The 25,037-nt window shown below is 48.3% G+C and overlaps 1 protein-coding gene across 3 annotated transcripts in view; it reads right to left on the reverse strand.

Annotated features, from left to right (window-relative positions):
- Nucleotides 1-25,037, reverse strand: part of DOCK1 (dedicator of cytokinesis 1) — a 525,518-nt gene that overhangs the window by 367,457 nt on the left and 133,024 nt on the right. For all 3 annotated transcript variants that reach the window (XM_078434961.2, XM_078434960.2, XM_078434962.2), the window contains exon 23: nt 21,403-21,511. In XM_078434961.2, coding sequence (XP_078291087.2) covers nt 21,403-21,511 — 109 coding nt within the window. The remainder of the gene's footprint in view (nt 1-21,402; nt 21,512-25,037) is intronic.

Consider the following 25,037-nt stretch of genomic DNA (forward strand, 5'->3'; position numbering starts at 1 on the left):
CTATCGGAAAAGAGAAGAAAGCAGCAGACAGGCAGTGAAGTCAGGAGGGCACCAAAAGGCACGCTGACCCCCTGGGTTCAGTCTGGTATTGGGACAGACTTGGGGCCTACGGAGCATCGCGCAGCGGGAAAGGTCATGATCTACTCCTCAGGTAGGGGCCTTGAACGAAATGCCCCCACACTTGGGTCCACGCAAGTGCAAATCAGTAAGCTAGAACTGTCACACACACACACGGACCGCAGAACTGCCGAGAAGGTGAACGTCAGCTGAAGGTTACGTGGTTATAAAACCATGATGTCTCCTAATAAAAGGAAATACAAATGGATGGGTTTTTAATTCTCTGAAAACAGTATTTATTTTCCAAAAGACGGCACCATGGGTTCAGGAATATTTCAGAAAGAGACGACATCTTTAATTCATAGAGATAGCAAAACCTCACTTAACTACCTTGGGGGGTCACAGCAGACTCGGAGAAGGTTATGAAAACAATTAGGAGCTAATGAGGAGACACTGGAAAAGCGAGAGGCCAAATTGCCGGCTGGCTAACTCTCTCCTCGCTCATGACAAGTAAAAAATCAAAGGTGTCGTTTAGAAAATATTAAATCATTGGGTGGGAAACTCCAAATTCAAACACAGAATAAATAAAAGCAATTTTTAATAGCCTGGCATTAATGACGCGCTGGTAGAGACAGACTCTGTCAAGTGTGATACATAATTGGAAGTTCCCATTTAGGGTTCCTTCCACGAAGAATATGCATGTTCAGCTCTGGGAGATGCCGGCAGCCAGAGACGCCAGAAAAAACCTCAGAGGAGAAGCACAGCAGTCCCCAGCACCTCCAGATGACGCGACATTCCCAGACACTCCCGCGTCCAGTGGAAAGAGGCTGCAGGCAAGAAAACCTCAGGATGGGCTGGATCTTAAGTAGTAATTATAATACAAGAGTAATCACCAATCAGACCCTGGAATGGGGGGGAGGGGCGGGGAGGGACACGATTAGCAGAAAGTCTGTGAAGTGAGAGCCATAAATTCTCAAAAAATGAAATGCTGTCACTTTCAAGTTTTCAAAGGAAATTAACAACCCAGCTTAGCATGATATTGGCAAGAACTCAGAATTTCTGAGCTGGAGGGGGACTTTGGGAATTCATCACTCCTAAACTCCTTGGACGCGACCTGGGAGAAACGAGGCTTGAGAAGGCGGCCTATCTTCGAGGAGACCTGGAGAGGTTATTCTCTTATGAGGTCTAAGCGCCAGCAATGACTTCACCCCGCTTACGCTATGTATTTGCCTGGCAAAGCCTCGTTTTCCTAACCAGAGAGGTGAATGGCAGCCCAGCCACTACGATAATTATCCTAAATTATAAATAAGTGGGGGTGTGAATGACACTATGCACTCCACTGAACTTAACACAGTGTCAAAAAAAAAAAAAAATGAACTAGAGAAAAGATTTGAAATATCACACAGCTGGCATGCTAATTTTGGGAGCTACAATTAGTTTAAAACACAAAGACACATCACTTTTAAAGGACTGACTACTACATTACACACTCAGTGGATTACTTGTACAGATCCAGGGGTGCCTAGGTGGCTCAGTCGTGATCTCACGGTTCATGGGATCGAGCCCCGTGTCAGGCTCTCTGCTGTCAGCACACAGCCTGCCTCAGATCCTCTGTCCCCCTCTCTCTGCCCCTTCCCCTCTCATTCTCTCTCTCTCTCTCTCTCAAAAATAAACATTAAAAAGAATCTGTCTCTGTGCACACTTTAAATTTTTTTTATGTTTATTTATTTTGGAAAGAGAAAGAGAGAGTGTGGCACGGGAGGGGCAGAGAAAGACAGCGACACAGAATCCGAAGCAGGCTCCAGGCTCTGAGCTGCCAGCACAGAGGCCGACACAGGGCTCGAACCCACGAACCGCAAGATCATGATCTGAGCCAACATCAGACGCTTAACCAACTGAGCCACCCAGGCGCCCCTCTGCGCACACTTTAAAAAAAATTACTTCCCAATGCAAGCAAATGATGGCATTTTGTCCTTTTCAGCCTATGCAAAGTTTCCTTTGCTGTTCATTATCTATTTTAAAGAGGTGACCGTTTCATTTCTAGAGAGTAGATCACAGAGCGTAAATGCAGAGGGAACCTCAGAACACAGCCTAACCCTTTCCTTTATTTCACAAGTGGGAATAAGAAAACTCAGGGGAGTGGAAAGTTTCTGTCTGAAGGAACTGGGATTCAGAGACTCAGATTCCAGACAGAAGAACAGAAGAGGGGTACCCCACAACCCAACGCCCAGGGACGGGCAAGGGGCACGATCTACACTTTGATGGGGGTGTGGGTGCCTGATGTAAGCATCTGATAAAACTGAGTAAGCCACACGCATCCCATTTGTGCATTGCAATGTCTATAAATTCTACCTCAATTTAAAATTCAGCTTTTAGAGACAGGGATCTTAAACAAAACTTTTTAAAGTAAGTAGATTAAATACTCCCAGTAAAAGAGGAAGGTCGTCAGCTCAGGAAAAACAGCAACGATATGCTGCTTATGATTTGCTGTCTTCAAACGAAAGAATGATGAAATGCTGAAAATAAAGTAGGAAAGCAACGCTTCATGCAAACACTAGCACGCTGAAAGCAGGTGACTGTAGCATGTCAGAAGCAATCAAAATCTTCACGTCCCGGGGTACCTGGGTGGCTTAGTTGGCTAAGCGTCTGACTTTGGCTCAGGTCATGATCTCACGGTTCGTGAGTTTGAGTCCCACATCGGGCTCGCTGCTGTCAGCTTACAACCCGCTTCAGATCCTTGCCCCCCCCACCCCTCCCCTGCTCATGCTCTCTCAAACAAAAATCTTCACCCCGCAAAAACACAGCCTGCACACATTTTCCAGATGATGCACTGAGGAAGGGGTTGTTTGCCCAGTGTCTCCCATGCCCTGATCCACTACTCCTTCCGCCCTGCCGAGAAGGAAGGTTGGCATGGTGGAAGGAGTTGGTGCATACGGAGAGCTGGAAAGCCCACAGGGCAGGTTAAAGAGCAGTGAGAACCCCACATGGGAAGGGAAGGCAAGAAACAATGCAGGAGACGGGAGTCGTCTTCATGTCAGACAATGACTCAGGACACATCACATCCTCTATCGAAAATGATGGACATACCCGGAAAATGATCACTCTTTTCTACAAATTCCTTTCTCACACGCAGCACGTCACCTTTATGTGTTAACACACCTGCAGCTGACCACGGGGCCCTGCGCGACAACAGGTGTCAGCCCCACCAATCTCCCAAGTGGCATCCTGGGGACAGATCCTCAGGAATCCCTGACAGGGCACCCACCAGCCATGAGCCCCAGGAAAGGGCTCCTGACGACAGCCACAAAACTCCAAAAGGCGGCCCCGCCAGATTCCAGGAAAACTTTTTTCAATTAAAAACATATTTTACTTAAAATGTAAATGAAAAAAGTTATCCCATGATAAAAATAAAAGAACTAATAAGGAACATCACAAGATAAAATTTCTAAGAACTCATGTAATTTTCATATTGAGAGATCCCCGGGGGAAAAGTCCTTTTTTTTCCCCCTAGTTCTTTCCTGGGAGATGCTGTCCTTTTCTGAAAATGTAATTTTAGATTAAAAAACTAAGGGGCGCCTGGGTGGCTCAGTCGGTTGGGCGTCCGACTCCGGCTCAGGTCATGATCTCGCGGTTCATGAGTTTGAGCCCCACATCGGGCTCTGGACGCTGACAGCTCGGAGCCTGGAGCCTGCTTCGGATTCTGTGTCTCCCTCTCTCTGCCCTTCTCTCTCTCTCAAATAAATAAAAGCTTAAAAAAATTTTTTAAAAATAAACCCATATGTCAGTTCTCAGTGAGTCAGTTCAGGATCTCAGATATTGTATCTGATTATTGGAACACATCGTGTTCCCCTTCTCGGCTCCGAGGACACGGGGTGGGACCAGGACCGCCCCCACCTCACGCTTCCTGCTCCTCATGCGAGTCTCTACTCCAGCCCCTGGGTTCCTGTCTTCCAAAAAAACAATGGATTCCTGCCACCCTCACCCTCTCCTTTTCTTTCCTCCTGCTGTGCCCATTCTCCCCTCCCTTTGCCCCCTCCCTGGAATGGGCCCCATCTCAGCTCCCTCCCACCTCTCAGAGCTCAAAGCCAGGCCTCCCTGCTCCCACCGACCCTTATCGAATGATTTCAGTCCACCAGCCACCTTCTGGGGGTCCTCATCTTGCCTGAAGTCTCACACGTGGATGCCCCAAGATGTCATGATGTAACAACTCATCTGGTATCTATTTTGGGGACCAAATACCTGGTTTCCTCTCCTGCAGACAGAAGGCTACGCCTTCTTCTGTGTATTCCTAATGGCCTCGGGCCAGTACGACTCCACAGCCTGCACCAGATGGACACATAACACGCTATAAAGTCAAGGATTCCAATCCACATTATTTCTGCATACATGTTAAGCACAGATACATTAAAATGCTAAACTTGACAATAACATCCACAAAGATTTCATTATCTAAAGCAGACCTGGGCAAGCACTTATGGTTGATATCTTGGAAGGAACTTAATAAACATCAGCCAGGGGCACCTGGGTGGCTCAGTCAGTTAAGCATCAGACTTGGGCTCAGGTCATGATCTCACGGTTCGTGAGTTCGAGCCCCACGTCGGGCTCTGTGCCAACAGCTCAGAGCCTGGAGCCTGCTTCAGATTCTGTGTCTCCCTCTCTCTCTGCCCCTCCCCCATTCACACTCTGTCTCTCTCTCTCCTTCAAAAATAAATAAATATTAAAAAAAATTTTTTAATAAACATCAGCCAAACTGCACAAAGTTTAAGTTACTACTTTTTTTTTTTTTTTTTAATTCAAGAAGAATCCTTCTGGCCACTCCCACAGAAGCAGCAGGTCCCTACGTACTGTGAACACACAGGCTTCGGGCACCTGCCTGCCTTCAGAAGGCCAGGAGGAAAGTACCAGAGACACCGCTCAAGTTCTGTGCGCAAACAGAAACAAGGGGGAGAAATCCAGCTTCGGAAGTGCCAGCTGGAAGAACTAATAAAGCAGCAGGCCCTGGAAGAAGATAAGGAAGCTGGCTCGTGGGTAGAGGGCAAAGGGGAAGCTGAGCCCAGCCCAGAAGAGAGCCCGGCATTGGCTGGAGAAGACCCAAGACATAGGTCCATCCCAGGGCGGAAGAGGACAACAAGGAGGAATGGAAAGGACTCTGCAGGACTGGAGCAGTAAGAAGAGCCGGGGATGCTTCAGAGTCGCCGTCCACACACCCTGCAGACCCCTCCCACGCCATCAGGAGGGACTCTGCCTTAGGTCTTGAATTCCAACGTTCCCACTGAGGCTGACACCATGACCCCTGCTTTCTGGTTGTCTCTCCTTAATGTGTCTCTGCTGATTGGTTTGGTTGAGCTTTTGGATGTCAAGGAGCTCTCAACTGATCATCTCATGGGATGCTGATTTCACCCAACAGCAAGTTTCTCTGTGTCAGTAAGAAGCCATTACCTATGCACATGGAAAGACGGTCACACACATGGTATGGGGAAACCGAGGACAGGACAACACCTGCCATGTATTTATCACTGGCTCCTTTTAAAACACATAGAGGGGTGCCTGGGGCGGCTCAGTGGGTTAAGTATCTGACTTCGGCTCAGGTCACGATCTCACGGTCCGTGAGTTCGAGCCCCACGTCGGGCTCTGTGCCGACGGCTCAGAGCCTGGAGCCTGCTTCCGATTCTGTGTCTCCCTCTCTCTCTGTTCCTTCCCCGCTCACGCTGTCTCACTCAAAAAAATAAATAAACATTTAAGAAAAATGTTACAAATAAATACGTAAAAACACACATACAATCCATACAGCATCGCTCATAACCCACGGGCTGACAGAAAGTAATCTCTGAGTGGTAGATTTACGTGGGCTTTTTTTAACTGTACTTTATTCTTTTCTGTCACCTGTCTTTGAGAAGCACTCAAAATAAAGAAATGGAAATCTCACTTGAAAACAGTCCTCCCCCAGTTTTTGCTGGCTCAGGCCAAGTTTTAATAAGAAATGACAAAGAACACTCGGCACCCACCCAGCTCACTACCACACAAGGCCACCAACCGCTCCGAGGGTACCTGTGGCTGCAGCGGGAGGATGGGACGCTAAGTGGCTGACACATACTAAGATACACGCAAAGGGGAAAGGTCAAGGAATCGTGTAACCTGGAGCAAACCTCCGTGCTGCTGAACCAGCCGTGTGCCATCACATCCACTGTGTGGACCTGGAAAAACTACGGCAGCAGAAAGGAGAACGGGCCAACCAGTAGACCGTGTAAATCAGCAAGGTGTCTTCTGGGGGAACAGATCCACGGAGCCGCCCCGCGGAAGGATGCACCGAGGGCACCCTATCAAGTGTGGTGGCCCACCCGGGAACTATCGCAAGAAGACCGGACTGACAAACGGCAGGAGCGAGAGTATTTTCTTGATCCTTTACAAGGATCCTTGATCCTTTTCTTTACAAGGAAAACAACGAGAGGACTTGGCCGACACCTCTTTTCTCAGACGCAGCAACTTGGCGTTTCACCTTGAGTGCTGACCACGCAGAATGCAGAAGGTCACAATGATCTGAAGTGCTATGAAAATACCCTCTTCGCAATTTAATCCCGCTTTTGTTATGTTTTGACCCAACCAGACGATGAGGACCTCGTTCTTCCTCAGTCGTTACAACTGGAGAGAAGACAATTTATGCTAAAAACAAAATTAGTGCCTGACTAAGAATCAATCACTGTGTCTAAAGGTTACACAGGCAAGAATAAAACCTGCTTTGTTTTAATAAGATACACCTTTTATAGCTTTGTTCCCCCTTTACCTCTTCCCTAATTCAATGTACCATATTGGATGCATAGGATTTCCCAAGGGAAAAATAATTCTGCTTGAATTATAAAAGTGTCACATTCACAGTTCATAGAGAATAATACTGCTCAGCTTCTCATCAAAATTATACTGCCTGGCGCAGGATTCTAAATAAAGCCGGTGTAATGTACAAACTTATTATCTGACTCAGGATGTCATGGGAAAAGCAACGGGTGAGGGATGGAGAACTACAGGCTGACCCTCCCTCACAGGACCACTCGGTTCATAGACACATTACTGAGAAAACTCGGGATGTGACTTTCCCACTCCCCAGCTCTCCGATTCCCCACAGTTAACTACGTGGATGCTTTTGAAATCTGGCTCCACGGAAAGTCCGTGATTCCATCAGTACGTGCACAAAAATAATTTATTCTGCCATAAAGTTCTGTACAATGGTTTTAATGAAATTTTTCATTATTCTCTATAATAGACCTGAGGATTCTTTTAAGTGCACGTAGGACATATTCCTTTTTCACACTTGCTTATGCGACAGTACCTGCCGGCATGTTCCTCAGTATGATTCTTCCTGGGCCTACTTAAGGTCTGGTTTCTTCTTGGGCCTCAGCTTGGGCTAGGTGGCATGCCGGCTGGAACACCAATCCTAAATGAAGGATTTAACCACCCCTTTCCATCAGCCAGCAGACGAGTCCAGAAACGTGCCGCAGGGACCATGTCCCAAGGTCACGAACGGGCAGCGGCTTCAGCTACGCTAACAAACGTTACGCGGGCCCTCCTTCTGGCTCTCTCTCCACACTCTCTGCACCACAAAGCTGTGCTCTCTCTTTCCAACGCCCCCCACGTCATTCCCTTTCAGGGATGGTCACTCTTGTACACCAAAAAGGTTGACGAGGGTTCATTCTGAGGGTTGTTACGCACACGAAAAGAGAAACGTTCCCCCTGTGTCCTCTAGGAATATAAAGAGTAAGAAAATACAAGCCTCTGCCTACTGGAGGCCATTCTCCCCTCGAACAGAGACAGACGACTGAGCCGAGGAGGGTATCTTCTAAGCCCTGGTCATGGTCATGCCTGTCTAATGCCTCGGACGCCCTAGCTCCATGAATCAATTCTCTTCCTGCCTCCTCGACCGAATCGGAGTTGGGCGCATGCAACGAGATTACTGCAGCTTTACAGTAAGACCTGGCGTCTTCCTGTAGCGTCCTGCCTGGCTTCCCCCTCCACACTGGGCTTTCCACACCAACTTCACAATCGGCTGTCAATACCCGTAGAGACATGTACGGAGATTTTGAATCTATCCCTCAAGTTGGGAAGCACTGACATCTTCACATTATTGAGTCCTTTTTTCCATCCGCTGGAGTATCTTCCCATGTATTTATCTCCTGTTTGAGACTGACGCGATTTGCCATCAAAAGAGGCCTTGCTCCACAGAAACACAAAATACAGAAACGAATCTACAAAAACCTACAGCAAATGCATTTAGAAATACCGTTCCACAAGTCAGTTGCGCACAAGCTGGAAAGGGGCCCCACAGGACAGCGGAAACTGAGAGATCCCGGAGAAGAACCAGTGGATGTGGGATGTAAATGTTTCCGTCAACAATGCAGCCATCAAAATGCGGACTTTCTACATGATTATGTTCTCCGCCCATCCCTTTAGAGAGCCTTTCCAAGATTACTTCTAACGGACACCACGGTGTCCGCGAGGAGGATCAGAGACGGCGTGTATCCAAAGGATTTGACACGTAAGAGCGCCACACGCATACGAGGGATTAGGGTTATTTCACGCTCCACGATCCGGCTGGACAGAAGCAGCAGATGAACTCTCTCCAAACCATATGGGAGTCTGGGCTCTGTATTTCCGTCCACGGTGTTACGGAACCAAGCATCCGGCAGCGACGGGCCCTGCATCTGCACAAATGCCCACAGCCGAAGGACCAATAGCACCGCTGAGCAGACACCGGACGACGGGTAGAAACAGGATGCTGTCCAAAGAGGAAAGGATAGGAGAAGCCAGACCTGAAAGACAGCAGTGCAGCCGGAAACAGCAGGTGGACGCACATGCAGAGGACATCCAGAACACGCCACGGGAAGTGAATGAGGACGTATCAGCACACGACGGCTGCACAGAGCCGGGCTTCCCATGACGGAGGGAGCAGAGTCGCGAACACAGCAATTCCCGGAAAGCGGTAACTTCCCAGCAGGGTCTCGGGAGAACCCCGCCCCCAAAGCCCACACACTCCACAGCCTCCACCTGCTGCTTCACGCCTCTCCATCACGCACGGGCTTGGGCCAAAGATTTGGTAGGCGACGATGACACCTCCCTTCCTCGTCCTCACCTCACACATCAGGTCTCCCACCACAGCCTGCAGACTGTACTGGCACGTCTCCGTTTGCTACTCTAACCTCTTCACCAGGACTGCAGCCACACGGTTCTCACCCAGGGGTAACTTTGCCCTCCCAACCCCAGGAGCTGGCTGGAGACGCGGCTGGTTGTCCACGCTGGGGCAGGTATCCCGTGCGTAGATGCTGGGGATGCTGCTACACGTCTTACATTGCACAAGACGGCCACCCGGGACCAAGAGTTTTCGGCCCCGGATGTCGTCCATAGTGCCTAGCTGGAGAACTGTGCTCGGGCCCCAGCACCGCGGTCTGTCACCTGGATTCCGTGACAGCCTTTCACCCCGCTATCTCCTCTCTCAGCTGCTCTAATTCATCCTGCAGGCAGCAGCCCAAGTGACCCACTGAAAAGCCAAGTCTGACCTGACCGGGCCCTTCCCAAATAACTTGACCGGGTGGCTTTCTGGATCCTTAAGAGGTGCACAGGCGTCCAGGTGCACCCTACCATTCTCTCCCTGCAGTCCTGACCTTCTCCTTGCCGCTCTGTCCAGCCACGGCCACGGATCATCTCGAATTTCATGAGAGCAACACACACCTTCCTGTCTGCTGCCTCGACCTGGAACTCTCCCACCTCCTTTAACCAGCTCCTCCTTGGAACCTTCCTCGAACCCCCAAACTACTTCCAATCCCCCACACCCCCCGATATACCTGGTCATCCTATCCCTTACATTTCCTTAAAAGGACTCATTATAATCTAAAATTAGGGAATTAGGTCTTTGATGTGCTTAAAATCAAGTATTATAATCTATAACTATATATGGATGGGTTTAGTTATTGGGTTAATTTCCAGCTCCCTCTTAAATGCAACCACCATGAGAATTAAAGCCACTCCGATGTTATTTGTACCCAATGCCTGGCACACAGAATGAACATATTCAACGCATTTTAAAAGTAAATGACCCTGGGGTGCCTGGGTGGTTCCCTTGGTTGAGCGTCTGTCTGGCTCTTGATTTCAGCTCAGGTCATGATCCCGGGGTTGTGGGATTAAGCCCCGCGTCAGGCTCCACACTGACTATGGAGCCTACTTAAGATCGTCTCTCTCGGGGCGCCTGAGTGGCTCAGTCGGTTAAGCATCTGACTTCAGCTCAGGTCACGATCTCAAGGTTCAAGAGTTCGAGCCCCACGTTGGTCTCTGTGCTGACAGCTCAGAGCCTGGAGCCTGCTTCGGATTCTGTGTCTCCCTCTCTCTGCCCCTCACTCACTCACTCTCTCCCTCTCCCAAAAATAAATAAACAATAAAAAAATTTTTTTTAAAGATTCTCTCTCTCTCTGTCCCTTACCCAACTCACACACTCTCTCTCTAAAATAAGTGAATAAACAAATAAATAAATAATAAAAATGAATGACCAAACAAATGAAGGATGAGGTGCAAGCCATAAACCTGTCTATGAGGCCTGCTCACACTCCTAGGAACACTGAATAAACCCCAACCGTGATGGAGGGAGGAGGGCTGGATGACACCTTGCCCATTGGTGGAGGGTGGGGGGACCAGAGGCAGAGGGCACACATGTGGGAGGGGAGCTCAGGGGAGAGACGTTTGAAGGCCAAGGTCAGGGGCAGAGAGAAGGAAATCACGAGAGCCACAAATTCAAAGGAGTTCTTTCCCCCAGTGAGCATCATGACAGAGGGCAGGACAGCGGAGATGGCTGGGAAACACCTGGAATTCTGCAATCCAAAATTAAATTTTTTTAAGGTTTGTTTATTTTTGATAGAGAGAGGGAGAGTGTGAGCGGAGGAGGAGCTGAGAGAGAGGGAGACACAGAATCCGAAGCAGCCTCCAGGCTCCGAGCTGTCGGCACAGAGCCAGATGCAGGGCTTGAACACACGAATCGTGAGATCACGACCTGAGCCGAAGCCGGACGCTTAATCGACTGAGCCACCTCTGCAATCCCAAGGCGCTCCTCTGCAATCCCAAATTAAAGCCTTGTCTTCTGACCCAGGTACGAACATGGGGATAATCTGCACGAAGGAAACCTACCACGAAATTGTAAAAAGACAAATGCCACCAACTAATCAATGAAATCATTCACTGCAGGCTTAAAATGCTAAAAGCAAACTCATAATATTCAACAATGGAAAAAATTAATATGATGAAAAATCACTTGATTAAGTAAATGAATGCACATCAATTCAGGGGCACGTTCTGAACGGGCACACAGCCATCACAATTACAATTATGACTGCTCACTGATATGGAAAGGTGCTTGTGATGGAATGATAAAGAAGCAGTAAACCGAATGGTATCTATGATGGACCGTAAAAATACTCATGCCCAAGCACCCTAACCGGTGGAAAACCAACACAGACGGTTGGCTTCCTGGAGGAGAACGGCGACAGCAAGGACATTCATTTCTGCCACTGCCGCGGCGGGCTGCATGGTTCCAGTGGGTGGGGGGAGGCGGTCAAGGCAGCAAGCCTATCCAGACAGGCAGCTTCATTTCACGTCTTGAGCACATGGGTAGTACCTCAAGCATCCTGGGGCAGCAGCCAAGAGGACTGTGGAGCCCCCCCTGAAAGGCACTGTGGCCAGAAGAGAGATCCAGAAGCCCAGGGCTGGGCAACTGCTCTCCACACTATCAGTCTGGTAGAAGCTGGAAGCGTGGGGTCTGATACGTTCAAATCCCTCAGCCAGACTGTGGAACTCTCTGCAGGGTCTGGAAACCACAGGCCAGAAAGCTGTGTGAGGAAATCGGAAGCACTTGGAGCTAAAGGCTTACTAAGCGCAAGTCATAAACTATTTTCTTCACCTTCCTGTGGTTCTGTTTTGCCTGTTTCTTCTCTGTTGATGTGAGTCATGACTTCACTTCCAAGTGTCTCGTCTTCTGCATTATCAGGAAAACTTGGGAAATCGGAATAGCCCAGAACATCGGGCATCTGGGGGCTGAGAGCCCGGGTGGAGCCAGCCCTGAAGAGAAAGCTGCCCGAGCCTGGACCCCCATGCCCTCCTCCCTCCTGCTGGTGCTGACCCAGCAGCCAGAACGTTCTCGACACTAGGTGAGCCCTGGCCACTTCCAATTCCAGGTGTTAACCCAGGGATCAAGACCATCAGCATTAAGTGGGCACCGATGAGACATGAGAAATCTTGGGTCCCCTCCCCAGAATTAGCGAGTGAGAATCTGCCTTTCAACAAGACCTCCAGGTGATGTGTGGGCGCACACTGAGGTCTGGGCTCCTGACGCCAGGTGCCCTGCCCCACCCCGCCGCCCCGCCCCGGCCCTTCCTCACCCACGTGGAGTCCACACGGACCGCCACTGTAGGTTGAACTGTGTCCCAGAAGAAGATCTGTTCCAATCTTCACCCCCAGTACCTGTGAAAGTGACCTTATCTTAGAAACAGTCTTTGCAGACAGACTCAAGTTAACACAAGGTCATGCAGAAATAGGGTAGGCCCCAAATTCAAGAGGCCTGGTGTCCCTAGAAGAAGAAAAGAGACTCAAAACCTCAGACACATAGGGGAACATGGTGTGAAGAGGGAAACAAGAGACGGGGGGGATGGGTCTACAAGCCAGGGACTGACGACGACTGCCGGCCACCGAAGAGCTGGGAGGAGGGCACACCTCAGACTCTCTCTTAGAGCACTGTTATGTCTGAGTGTTTGTGTCCCCCCGCCCTGCCCCACATTCATATGTCTAAACCTTGCGCCCCAGTGCAATGGTATCAGGAGCTGGGACTTCGGGGAGGTGGTTGAGATGAGATGTGGCCACAAGGGTGGAGCCCCGTGACGGGATTAGTGCCCTGATAAGAATCACCGGAGAGAAATCTTCTCTCCACCCCGTCAGGGGGAAACCAGTCTAGAATACTCCGTGACAGCTGCCCAGACTCAGACAAGCACCAGGAGGAGCTTTGAGAGAATAAGGTTCTTATTAAGAGGCCACGTTCGCAGCACGTTGGTACATCAGCCCTAGGAGGCTGACGCCGCTTCCAGCCGTGGCTTGTCCCCGCAGCTCCTGCGTCTGGGCCCTCCCTCTCCTCTCGGGTCAGCAGGAGAACACTCTGGAAGGCCTGCCTGTCACTGATTCTCAATCAGGTTCAGCTCTTCCCTTCATGCCGGCTTCCCCTGAGCCTCAGACCCTCAGCGGCGGGTGTTCTGGTTCAACAGGGTTTCCCCCAACATGACCTGGAAGGTGGCCATTCAAACCACCCCCTCCGTGTCCACACGGGTGATGAGAGACAGACAAGCGAAGTCCTAACATGCATCGATGGGATTAGTCAACACGATCCGCGACCGCCCCTCAACCTCAAAACAGAGCAAGAAACCGTTTAACTGTTTGTAGTTGGTGCCCCATCTCCAGCCTCATCTCCCTGGCTGGTTCCCTCCGGACCCAGAACCGTCCAGGGCAAAGGAGGAGGACGACACAGCTCTCACCTCCTTGCCCGACGCGGCCACTAACCCACGACCAAGAGACAGACGCCACGGGAGCAGGTAACTTCTCAGGATGGAATGGCTCTTCAGCCACACAACTCTGAACCTGAGAGGCTGGGCCCCACCAGGTGGGCAGTAAGGTGGAATCTCAATGAACACAACCATGCAGACCAGAGGCGCACACACTCGTAATCTGGGGGCGCGTCCGCACAGCTCTGGGGACGGCTTTCACAGGACTCGGCAGCATGTGGAAATCTGGCTGCCTCCCAGCAAACCAGGGGGAACAAGGGCTTTGCGGCCCAGAGAGCGCCGGCCTCAGAGGCTTCCTAAACCACCGTAATTGGAGACGAGAGCTAGGATCAATCTCAGTTCCCAAACACGGAAAACCGAGTCCTTAAGTTATGACGTAACCGTGAGGTCACGAGCACACTGTGCACACTGTATGTTAGCCAATTTGACAATTAATTACATTAAAAAAAAAAAAAATATGTTCTTGAAAAGCACTACAGGATACAGGGAAATATACATGGAACAAAATAAAAGTTGTAAAAGTACATGTATATACACGTATATATAAATACACATGAATATACACGTATATACAGATCATATATACCACATATCCTCATATATATCTGATGATGCCACGGAGAAAAAGCGCGCCATCATAAAAACAAAACCACGAACGGTGTAATTAATCTATGGGAGGCGAATGATAAACGAGTCTTATTTTTCTTAATCAACGTTTTGGCATGTTCCATTTTTCTAACAAGATCACAGTTACATTTATAACTGAGGCCAAGGACACAATAAACACCCGCATGGCTTAAGAGAACCGTTAAGACTTCACATCCTTCCGCAATCTCGAACACAGCACAAGAAGCACAAAACAGGAGGGCTCTGGAGGCAGGGGCAGAGCGGGCAGCAGCAATTTCTGTAAACGAGGCCCCTGGTAGGTCAAGAGTCACCTGTGAGCCTTGTCTCCTCACCCGCAAGGGAGCCCTATGACTTCGGATCCTTATTTGTCATCATCGCTAATACCGTGCGATCGTTTTCCTAAACTTCCAAATCTGTGGCAGGCAGTGTGGACCCCAGATGCGAGCTTAGAAACAGAAAAAAAGCAGAGCACCATGTGGTTCAGTCAGTTAAGTGTCCAGCTCTTGATTTAGGCTCAGGTCATGACCTTGCAGTTTGTGAGATCGAGCCCCATGTCGGGCTCTGTGCTGACAGTGTGGGGCCTGCTTGGGATTCTCTCTCTCTCTGCCCCTCCCCCTGCTCATGCGCGCTCTCTCTCTCTCTCTCTCAATAAATAAATCAACATTAAAACTAAAGAAATGGACAAAAAGCAACAAAATCTTCTGATAAGGAAGATTTTTCGATTAGCCATACGGCAAGTGAGTGCTGCTCATTTCAAGCCAGGATATGGTTTTTAAGGAAATGAAACAGCTTCTCAGAGGACAAAACTCACCCAAAATGGCATTTACCGCTATCACGGCGCAACTTATTCCCAACACAATCCCTTCCAGAAGCGGCCAGACAGAAACGACACTGTGAATGGTTAAAAGGAAGCCTGTACCAAGGGGGAGCCCCGGGAAGGAAGACAAAGCCCCCCACATCCGTGAGCCAACCTCAGCTTGGGGGCCTCAAATTCAATTACTCTTCACCCCCCTCCAAACCACACACCATGAGGCAAAGTTGCTGGGCCGCGGGGGCCTCCAGCTTTGTGAGACAATGGGAGACACACAGAAAAGGAATCATATTCTCATGCTAAACCGAAGAGAAGGAACACCAGAAGAAACCTAAAGAATGGTGAGAAGCAGCATTTTTCAAATGTGGGGTGAGACGTGCGAGCCATTCAGGAAAAGAACTGAGTGCTTGTCAACGAGCAATTTGGTTTTTGTGTATTTGTGGGTTTTTTTAGAGAAATACATTAATTCAGAACAGACTAAAGGGTACCAGACAAGAATAGAAAATGCCAGAGGGAAGCACATAGGATAAGGGTAAGAACCTTTTCATGAAACATTTTTCAGCTTCAGACACACATACCCCCAATATCTATTTCTTACTGTGGATCACGGTCAAAGTTCCCCTCTAGAGAAAGTTCTGGAATTCGCAGCCACAGACACACAAGCAGACTATGCTGAGGAGGCAGGATATTCTTTTCTAGGATCATCCCACACAGCTAATATGTTAGTAATATTTTTGGAATTCAGGGAAAGCAGCAATTCCTGTGCTCACTCTGACTGCAAGGCCCCACCGCCCCAAGTCCAGCACCGCAATCCACGAGGGGTCGAGAAAGAGAACCACCCACCGCCAACAAAGGGGGTCCAAGCCCGAGATTCGGTCCTCCAAGAAGCCTTCATGACCAGCCCCATCAAACTCCCTTTACTCCCCTGCAGACACACCCATTTGGGGGCACGCAGTCAAAGTATTTTTAATTGCTTCACGAGTGACCATAGAATGTGTCCACTAGGATGGAAAGGCCCACCAGAAATGCTGTTCATGCCTTTATAGTCTCAAAGCCTCACAGAGCTGTTGTCCACTGCTGCGGATGGCAGGCATGGGCCCTGTTTCTGAAAATCACTGGACGGCCGGCGCTTAGCAGTGTCCTCCTGGGGAGCTGAATAGAAAAGTGTGGCTCTTGAGGGGCACCTGGGTGGCTCAGTCCGTTGAGCATCCGACTTCGGCTCAGGTCATGATCTCACGGTTCATGAGTTCAAGCCCCGCGTCAGGTTCTCTCTGCTGTCAGTGCAGAGCCCACGCCGGAGCCTCTGTCTCCATCTCTCTGCCCCTCCCCCCACTCTCAAAAATAAACAAACATTAAAAAAAAGGGGGGCGCCTGGGTGGCTCAGTCGGTTGAGCATCCAACTTTGGCTCCAGTCATGATCTCGCGGTTTGTGGGTTCGAGCCCCGCGTCGGGCTCTGTGCTAATGGCTTGGAGCCTGGAGCCTGCTTTGAATTCTGTGTCTCTGTCTCTCTCTGCCTCTCCCCTGCTCGTGTTCTCTCTCGTTCTCTCTCTCTCTCTCTCTCTCTGAAAAATAAATAAACATTAAAAAAAAAAATTTTTAATGGAAAAAAAAGAGAAGTGTGGCTCTTGGAACCAGACAAGCCAGACTTAAGCCATCACTGCTCCTCACACTAGCCATGTGGCCTTGGGCAAGTTAGTTACCGTCTCTGAAACCTGAAATCAATGGTAGTACCTATTTAATAGTATAACCATAGACGTCTAATAAGAGGATCCATGTCAAGCACTTAGAACAGAAAGCGATCGATGAATGTCAGCTGTGGCAATTCCAGCGCATGGAGCTCAAGATTCCATCAATCACCGGAATTAATTCGGGGAGATTTCCCAACGTCCAGATGTTTGATGTTCTCTAGGGGAGGGACTCTACTTGTGTCTCTAAGAATTAAAGGCTAGGAGGGCTGGCGGGATCGGCTATGGAGATTTCTGAATGGCGGAAACTGGAAGCTGACCCATTTCTCCGGGCAGCTGGAAAGCATCACGGCTTTCTGAGAAAAACAAGGCTGTCGCCAGATGTGAGTTTTAGGAAAACACTGAAATACAGTCAGGAAACAAGACAGGGCAGGTGCCGCACTGAGGGTGTAGGGAGTTAAGACGCTTTCTGCACAAATTTATCAAGAAAAGCTGAGGACATGAACGAACACAGATCTGTGCTACCAGAGCAAAGGTGGGCAAAGGGAAGACAAGGCCGTGGAAGAGAATGGCCGTGTCAGGCTAGGCGAGGCCGCATCTGAGGGCCACTGGGTCATACTCGGGAGAGAGGCAGACCACGATCACGCAGGGGAGAGCAAAGAGCAGGACCGGAGGGCCATGGCAATGGACACAAGGACCCTCTCGTGGGACAGAAAAAAGAGGGCAGCATGATGGCAGACAAGGATCCCACCAGCACCTGCTGAGTGTTGAGAATGTCTGGCCATGATTATAGACAAGGTGAAAGGGGCCATCTGATATACACGCAGAACATTCTAGACTGAGAGGAAGGGTAAGGGACTGATCAGAACCCCAGGGGCAGGGGGGGGCGGGGAGACCTGCACAGGTAAGTTACTTTCAGGTAGCAGGACGGCAAGCGAGAAAGGAAAGGTGATGCCGGACAGATCCTGGCGGATTCACAGCAGAGCAGACAGACAGGCGCCACTTGCTGAACAGAGGTGGTGGCAGGGGGGTGAGGACGAGCCTCAAGCTTGAGAGGGTGCCACAAATAGTCGCCAAGGTAAATTCACTGAGGAATTGCAAATTTCAATTTTTTTTTTTTTTTTTTTTTTAGTAAAATGGTACAGTTGCTATGGAAAAGCATATGGTAATTCCTCAGAAACTTACACATAGTATTACCATACGACCGAGCATTTCCACATGTGATACATACCCGAAACAAGGGAGAGCAGGGACTTGAACAGTTATTTGTAAACTGACGTTCAGAGCGTTATTCGCCATGGCCCAAAGGTGTAAACAACCCAAGCGTCCACCGGTAGACGCATAAATAAACAAAAATGGATACACAGTCAAGAGAATACCATTCCGCCTCAAAAAGGAAGGAAATTCCGACAGCCGCTACACCGAGGATGAACCCCGAAGACGTTACCCGGGCGAAACAAGCCGGTCACGGAGGGACGAATGCTGTGTGACTCCACGTGCGTGAGGAACTTAGACTAGAAACGTTTCTAGAGACAGAACATGGGATGGTGGGTGCCAGGAGCTGGGGCAGGGAAAGAACAAGAGTCACGCTTTACCGGGGACAGAGCTCCTCCGTGGGGAGAAGAATGAAGTTCTGGAGACGGACGGTGGCAGTGGGTCCACCACCGTGAGAACGCACTTAGTGCCACACACCCGAACCCTTGACAGCGGTTAAGATGGCGGGCGCCTGGTGGCCCAGGTGGTTAAGCATCTGACTCTTAACTTTGGCTCCGGTCACAATCTCAGGGTTGGGAGACGTGAGTCCTACCTCGGGATCTTCGCCTGGTGCAGCGACTGCTTGAGATTCTGGGGGCACCTGGGTGGCTCAGTCGGTTAAGCCTCCGACTCTTGGTTTCGGCTCGGGTCGTGATCTCATGGTTGGTGAGTTCAAGCCCCGTGTCAGGCTCTGTGCTGCCTGTTTGGGATTCTCTCTCTCTCTCTGCCCCTCCCGCGTGCTCACTCTCTCAAAATAAATAACTTTAAAAAAAAAAAAAGAAGAAGAAGAAGAGATTCTCTCTCCCTCTCTCTGCCCCTCCCCTTCCCCACTCGTGCATGCACGCGTGCTCTCTCTAAATAAATAAATAAGTTGTTAAGGTCATACATCGGTATGTTAACTACCGTAATAAAATTTTTTTCAGGACCTGGGAGCAGCCCTAAGGTTCGGGGCATTAACTGAAGGACAGCAAAGCAGCACAAAGGTGAGTCTGTCTTCAGAAACACATGGGTGCCCCAGAGCAGGACCTAGAAGTGGGGGCAACCAAGGCCACCTGGCAGAGAAGTGAATGACGTTCAGTCCACACGTTGGCTGTAGTGGCCTCTCCCACTACACAAAACATACCCCAGCATTCTCGAATTTGTGTGTGTGCTTGCGTACGTGAAACGCCCCTAGTGAAAAGTCTGTCACGGAGTCAAATGGAAGCCAGGAATGTTGACAACATCTGATGCCACATTTATCCGGCAGCTACTTATTTCCCCAAACTCCTATTTTTTTTTAATCTTTTTAATGTTTATTTATTTTTGAGAGAGAGAGGCAGAGTGCGAGCGGGAGAGGGGCAGAGAGAGAAGGAGACACAGAATCCGAAGCAGTCTCCAGGCTCTGAGCTGTCCGCACAGAGCCCGACGCGGGGCTCGAACCCACAGACTGTGAGATCATGACCTGAGCCGAAGTCGGACGCTTAACCACCTGAGCCACTCAGGCGTACCCCTCCCCAAACTCTTCTTTACACTTTCTTCCTTGAGGCATAAATGCTGGGGCTGAGTCTACAATCTGCAAGGTGGATGGGGGAGGGGGGGCAGCTGTAGCTCTGAGACGGTGACTGCAGGGTGCAGGCTCCAGCGGACAAAGCAGCCCGCCCCCCACCCCAGCCTCCAATCCCGTCAGCTTACCGCCCATGATGCCAGGAAGGCACGAGAACATGTGGTCTTCTCAGTCATAGATGAGGGCACACAGACCATCTCAAAAATCGAAACGGCCACCAAGGGCCACCCTTTGGGAGACAACATGTAACCCTTACGAAACGCCATAGTCTTCTTCATATCCTCTCTACAGAACGTGATTCACAACTGTACTTCCATTTCCACAGAGCAAAACCTAAAGAGCCAGAACAATGCAAAAACCAGGGTCCTGGGATGGAAGTCTTTAAATCTCACATGCAGAGAGAGCACCTAATGTGCAAAAACACAAGGTACAAAATTAGCAGTGAGGGAGTCAACGCTGCAAATAAAGCTCGGTCGCCGGTCTCGCAGATGGAAAGGCGGAATCCATGCATGAACATCACTGACTTCGCTCCTGTCTTAAAATAAAACACCCACCATAGGAAGGTCTTGCAAGACTCCAGTCACTAAATAACTTGACATAGAGGGAGGTGGGAAGACAAAAGTCAAGCCCAATCAAATTTAATAATGTAAGAGTACATTTAGAATCTAAAATTACTTCTGGGCTCAAACTTCTGCAATTTTTATCTATTCTTATGCCAGCCGCACCTGTTTTTCTGAAATGCCACAGGATGTAGTAGTAAATGTACTGAACACATGGCTAATTTTAACCCTGGAACAATAAGGAAGCTTTAGGCAAGATCAAGTTGCCAAAATAGTTCACCAAAAACTTCAAAATACCCACCACATTGCTTTCCCTATAGATCACTAGTCTTTTTATACCAAATTCACATAAAGATCAAGAAATTACACGGAAGAATCCAACGGCGTGGCCAGAGAGCTGCACCCCGTCTGAGATCACAGGCCCACTGTGGCTCTATCCACGTCGAGCTGCGCCGGTGCCCGTGGTCACAGCACCCGCGACACACATCTGACGCACATACGCCTTTGTTCCAGGCTCAATGGTAAACTTCAAAGTAGGGAAGTCACTTTCTAAAACACGAGTTAATCCAGAAGATTCTTGTTCTCTGAAGGAATCGGCCTGGGCAGCAAACTGCAAACCGCACCTCCTTCTGCAGTAGGTCAGCCCCACGGAAACTGCCAGAACAGGGGAGCCCAAGAGTGTGCGGGCCCTGAGGCTCCTCCACGGACCCTCCCTGTGCTCTGCCTCCCGGCACCTCCACACCAGAAGCGTCCTGCAGACCAGAGGTGAAGGCATCTTTCTTCCAAAGGGCAACAAGGTGAGAGCAAGTAATTAAAGGTGGTCGGTGAGGTCCCTGGGACCTGGGACCGCGGGATTCCTCACTCTTCTATGCAAGCAAAAGACACGCTGTAGGGCGAAGACGTATCCCCATTCCCACAGCAAGGCTTGCGGTCCGACTGAGGCCTGGGACATCTACAACCTCTTCCTGGCCCCCAAGATATCCTGACAAGTGACACGCAAACATGACTCTCTTCAGCATCCCCATATTTCCATAAAGGAAATTGAGAACATCTCCTTGCCGAGGGGCAGAGAGAGAGCAATGACAGTATTTAACAGCCTCGAAAGAAGAAGGAAAAAAAAAAAATGTTAACGCCCAGGGAGCAGGATTACGCGCACGACAGATGCCACCCCTGGGCTGTTACTCCCGTTCACGCTTTGCAGGAGGGACAGGCGCCGCTCTCGCCCCACCCGGGAGCCCTGCGGCTAACGGTGCCCCCTGAGGACGGCCGGTCCTCCTGCACACAAGGGCCTACCTTCACCCGGACGGTCTGGTCCGACTCGCCCCTCATCATGTCGCTGATGGATCGGAAGAGCTGTAGCAGGGACTCCATGAAGTCTGCCTCTCCTTTGTCTTCGTACAGTCTGCAAAGGAGCACACACAAGTCTGTGGGGCCTGGCAGACCGGGCCTCCCCACGGTCCGCTCCTGCCCCAACAGCCTCGACGGGTGCTGCCTGAGCGGCAGGGGAGAAAGGGAGGAACGTCCTCCACACCCGGGGAACACAGGAAGCAGTTCGGAAACAGGGTTCGTCTGCAAGACCCAGCTAGGGAGGCAAGTCTCCACGCTGAGCGAGCTGGTTTTTAACCACACCGTTTATCGCTTTTTTTTCAGTGTAACGTAAGACATCTTCTCAATCTGAAACACACAGAAATGTACGAATAGGGAGGGAAGGAGAGAAAGAGAGAGGAAGGAACAGAGGAAGGAGGAAGAGAGAAATTCCGCTTTAATTCTACCCTACAGAGAGGACACCAGTAATATGTCGGTGCGTTTCCTGCCAGTGTTTTATAAACCCACAATGTCCCATAATTAACATAAATTTAATTTCCTGAATTTAACCCGATCTCGTAACCATTTGCAAATGGCATTACGATAGTAAATTCAAAATTACTTTATTTCAGAGTGATGACACTACACAAATTCGTTCATCTCAGAACTGGTAATGGGAAAATGTTCAGGAGGTGGAGTATATTCAATAAATGGATAATAAAGACGTACATTGGCTACATGTATGCAAATACACGTTACTAATAATAAATAAGCTTCATCTATACATCATTGATTAGCAGTGACTTCAAATTGCTGTGTTACTAAAAAGCAACGCATCTGCATTTTAAAATGTCACCATGCAGATGTTTTCTTAACATAGACTAGTTTTCTGCCTAATTAAAAGTAGACCATACCTGAAAACTTGAGTACAAAGGGAAATTTTGTAAACTAAGTGATAATTAATTACCCTAGAGGTAATCTTATATTTAAATGAGTTCCACTGGAAAGCAACAAATTCTGTCTAAAATGGGAAACTGCAACCTGGTGTATCGGTTTTGCAAAGGATTTTATTCAATAGGAGTTTGTTTAAATGGTGTACGGCAAACAAACAAAAGTATAGAGTCGTGAACTTCTGCTAGCGGTAACACCACCAAACAACACGGCAACGTTTTAGAGAGTAGTACAAACACTTGGGGAGGCTTCAGGCGTGCAGTCATTCTCGTCCACAGGACATCTGCCAATTCCTAGAGCTGCATGGGGCAGAAGACTAAAAACCACACCGAAAACCTCTGTAGAGTTTTTATTAGCCTCCAAAGACAATGAATGACAACGACCTAGAAAATGCCAGGGGGCAGGGTCCCAGATGTCCCAGCAGACTCTCAGCCAAAAACCCTGAAGAACCAGAAGCAAAGGGAGACAGAGGATTTACCAAGGCTACACACAGCCTTGACCCCGTACAGCATGTGTAGAGTACAAGGTCATTCCCACTGTCTCTGCCTACAGAGGGAAAGGAGGAATCATGTCTGGAAGAAGAGCACATTATCCTGAGCTACATTAAAATAAAGCTTAACTAAACATAGCAAAAGAACAGATCACATGGCCAAATAAAAAAAAAAAAAAAAAAAAAAGGGAAGAAGACAACAGAAACAGAACCACAGGTAGTCAAGATATTGCAATTAGCAGGACACCTGGGTGTCTCAGTTGATTAAGTGTCCAACCCTTGATTTCAGCTCAGGTCATGATCTCACGGTTCATGAGATCGAGGCCCATGTCGGGCTGTACACTCCACAGCACAGAGCCCGTTTGAGATTCTCTCTGGCCCCTTCCCTGCTCGTGCTCGCTCGCTCACTCTCTTAAAATAAATAAACCTAAAAAATATGTATTGCAGTTAGCTAGCAAAATGTCAACACAAATATAATTATCATATTTTAAAACAAAAAATGAAGAAAGTAAAAAGATGGAAATATGAAAAATAAAGAGATGAGAAAACAGAAGGTAAGATGGGAAAGTTTAGTACAGAAATTAATCTATAGCAAAGAATCAAATGAAAACTTTGAAATTAAAAATAGAATATCCAAAATTAAGAATTCATTATATGGGTTTAATTGAGATTAGACAAAGTAAAAGGCAGAATTAGTGAAATGGAAGATGCTCAACATGAAAATAAGCACAGAGACAAAATATAGAAAAGCATACTAGAGATTGTAGGGTATAATAAGGGGGTCTAATATATATGTAATTGAAGAACATAAACAGGTGGGTAAAAGAGGGGGGTCTGGTGGCTCAGTTAAGCATCTGACTCTTGATTTCAGTTCAGGTCATGATCTCATGGTTTCATGAGTTCAAGCCCCACATCAGGCTCCATGCTGTTAGTGCAGTGCCTGCTTGGGATTCCCTGTCTCCCTCTCTCTCTGCCCCTCCCCCACTCATCTCTCTTGCAAAACAAATAAACTTAAAAAATAATAATAAAACAGATGGATAAAAGAGAAAGTTAACAAAAAGACAGTAAATATACACCCAACATATTACTCAATTACAACATATGTAAATAAATTACCTACTCAGTTAAAAGGATTTTCATACTATAAGAAATAAAGCTATAGCTATGTGTTGTGTGCAAGACACAGACCTTAAATATAAGGACACAGAAAGGTTAAAAGTAAAAAAAAAAAAAAAAAAAAAAGAGGGAGGCAAGGTAGATATTCCATGCAAATAAATATTAACCAAAAGATAAAGGGAATGTTTTCATATTTATTAAGGGATACAGTTACACCTCAAAGACACTACAGGCTCAGTTTCCAGACCACCACAATAAAATAAAATAAAATAAAGAGACTCAAAGCTAAGTTTTTGGTTTCCCAGTGCATATGAAAAATAGGTTTACACTACAGTGCAGTCTGTTAAATGTGCGACAGCATCATACCTTAAATAAATGCGCATACCTTAATTTAAAAAATATTGTCGGGGCACCTGGGTGGCTCAGTCGGTTAAGCGTCCGACTTCGGCTCAGGTCATGATCTCACGGTCTGTGAGTTCAAGCCCCACATGGGGCCCTGTGCTGACAGCTCAGAGCCTGGAGCCTGCTTCGGATTCTGTGTCTCCCTCTCTCTCTGCCCCTCCCCTGCTCATGCTCTGTCTCTCTCTCTCTCAAAAACAAATAAAAACATTAAAAAAAATTCTTTTTGAATATTGTTAAAAATGTTAATGATCATCTGGGGTTTCAGCCATTTATAACACCATAACAAATATAATAATAATGAAAAGTTTGAAATATTGCAACAATTAACAAAATGTGACACAGATATGAAGTGAGCAAATGCTTTTAGGAAAATGGCACCAATACACTTGCCTAACACAGGGTTGCCGCAAACCTTCGATTTATAAAACTCACAGTATCTGCAAAGTGCAATAAAGCAGGTTGTGCCCGTAAATCCACAGGAGAGAGATTACAATTCTGTATCTGTATGCCCCCAATAACACAGCTTCAAAATCTGGAAGGTATAATTAATGAGTCTCTATTATATTTAAAATTCTACCAGGAATCCCTCTGGTGAAAACTTAAGTATTAGTTTCTCTGCTTCCACTCAAGATGTTTAAAACACCGAAACGGTTAGTATTTTACA

Source organism: Panthera onca, chromosome D2 (assembly GCF_046562875.1).
Source record: "Panthera onca isolate mPanOnc1 chromosome D2, mPanOnc1 haplotype 2, whole genome shotgun sequence".
Lineage (NCBI taxonomy): Eukaryota > Metazoa > Chordata > Mammalia > Carnivora > Felidae > Panthera > Panthera onca.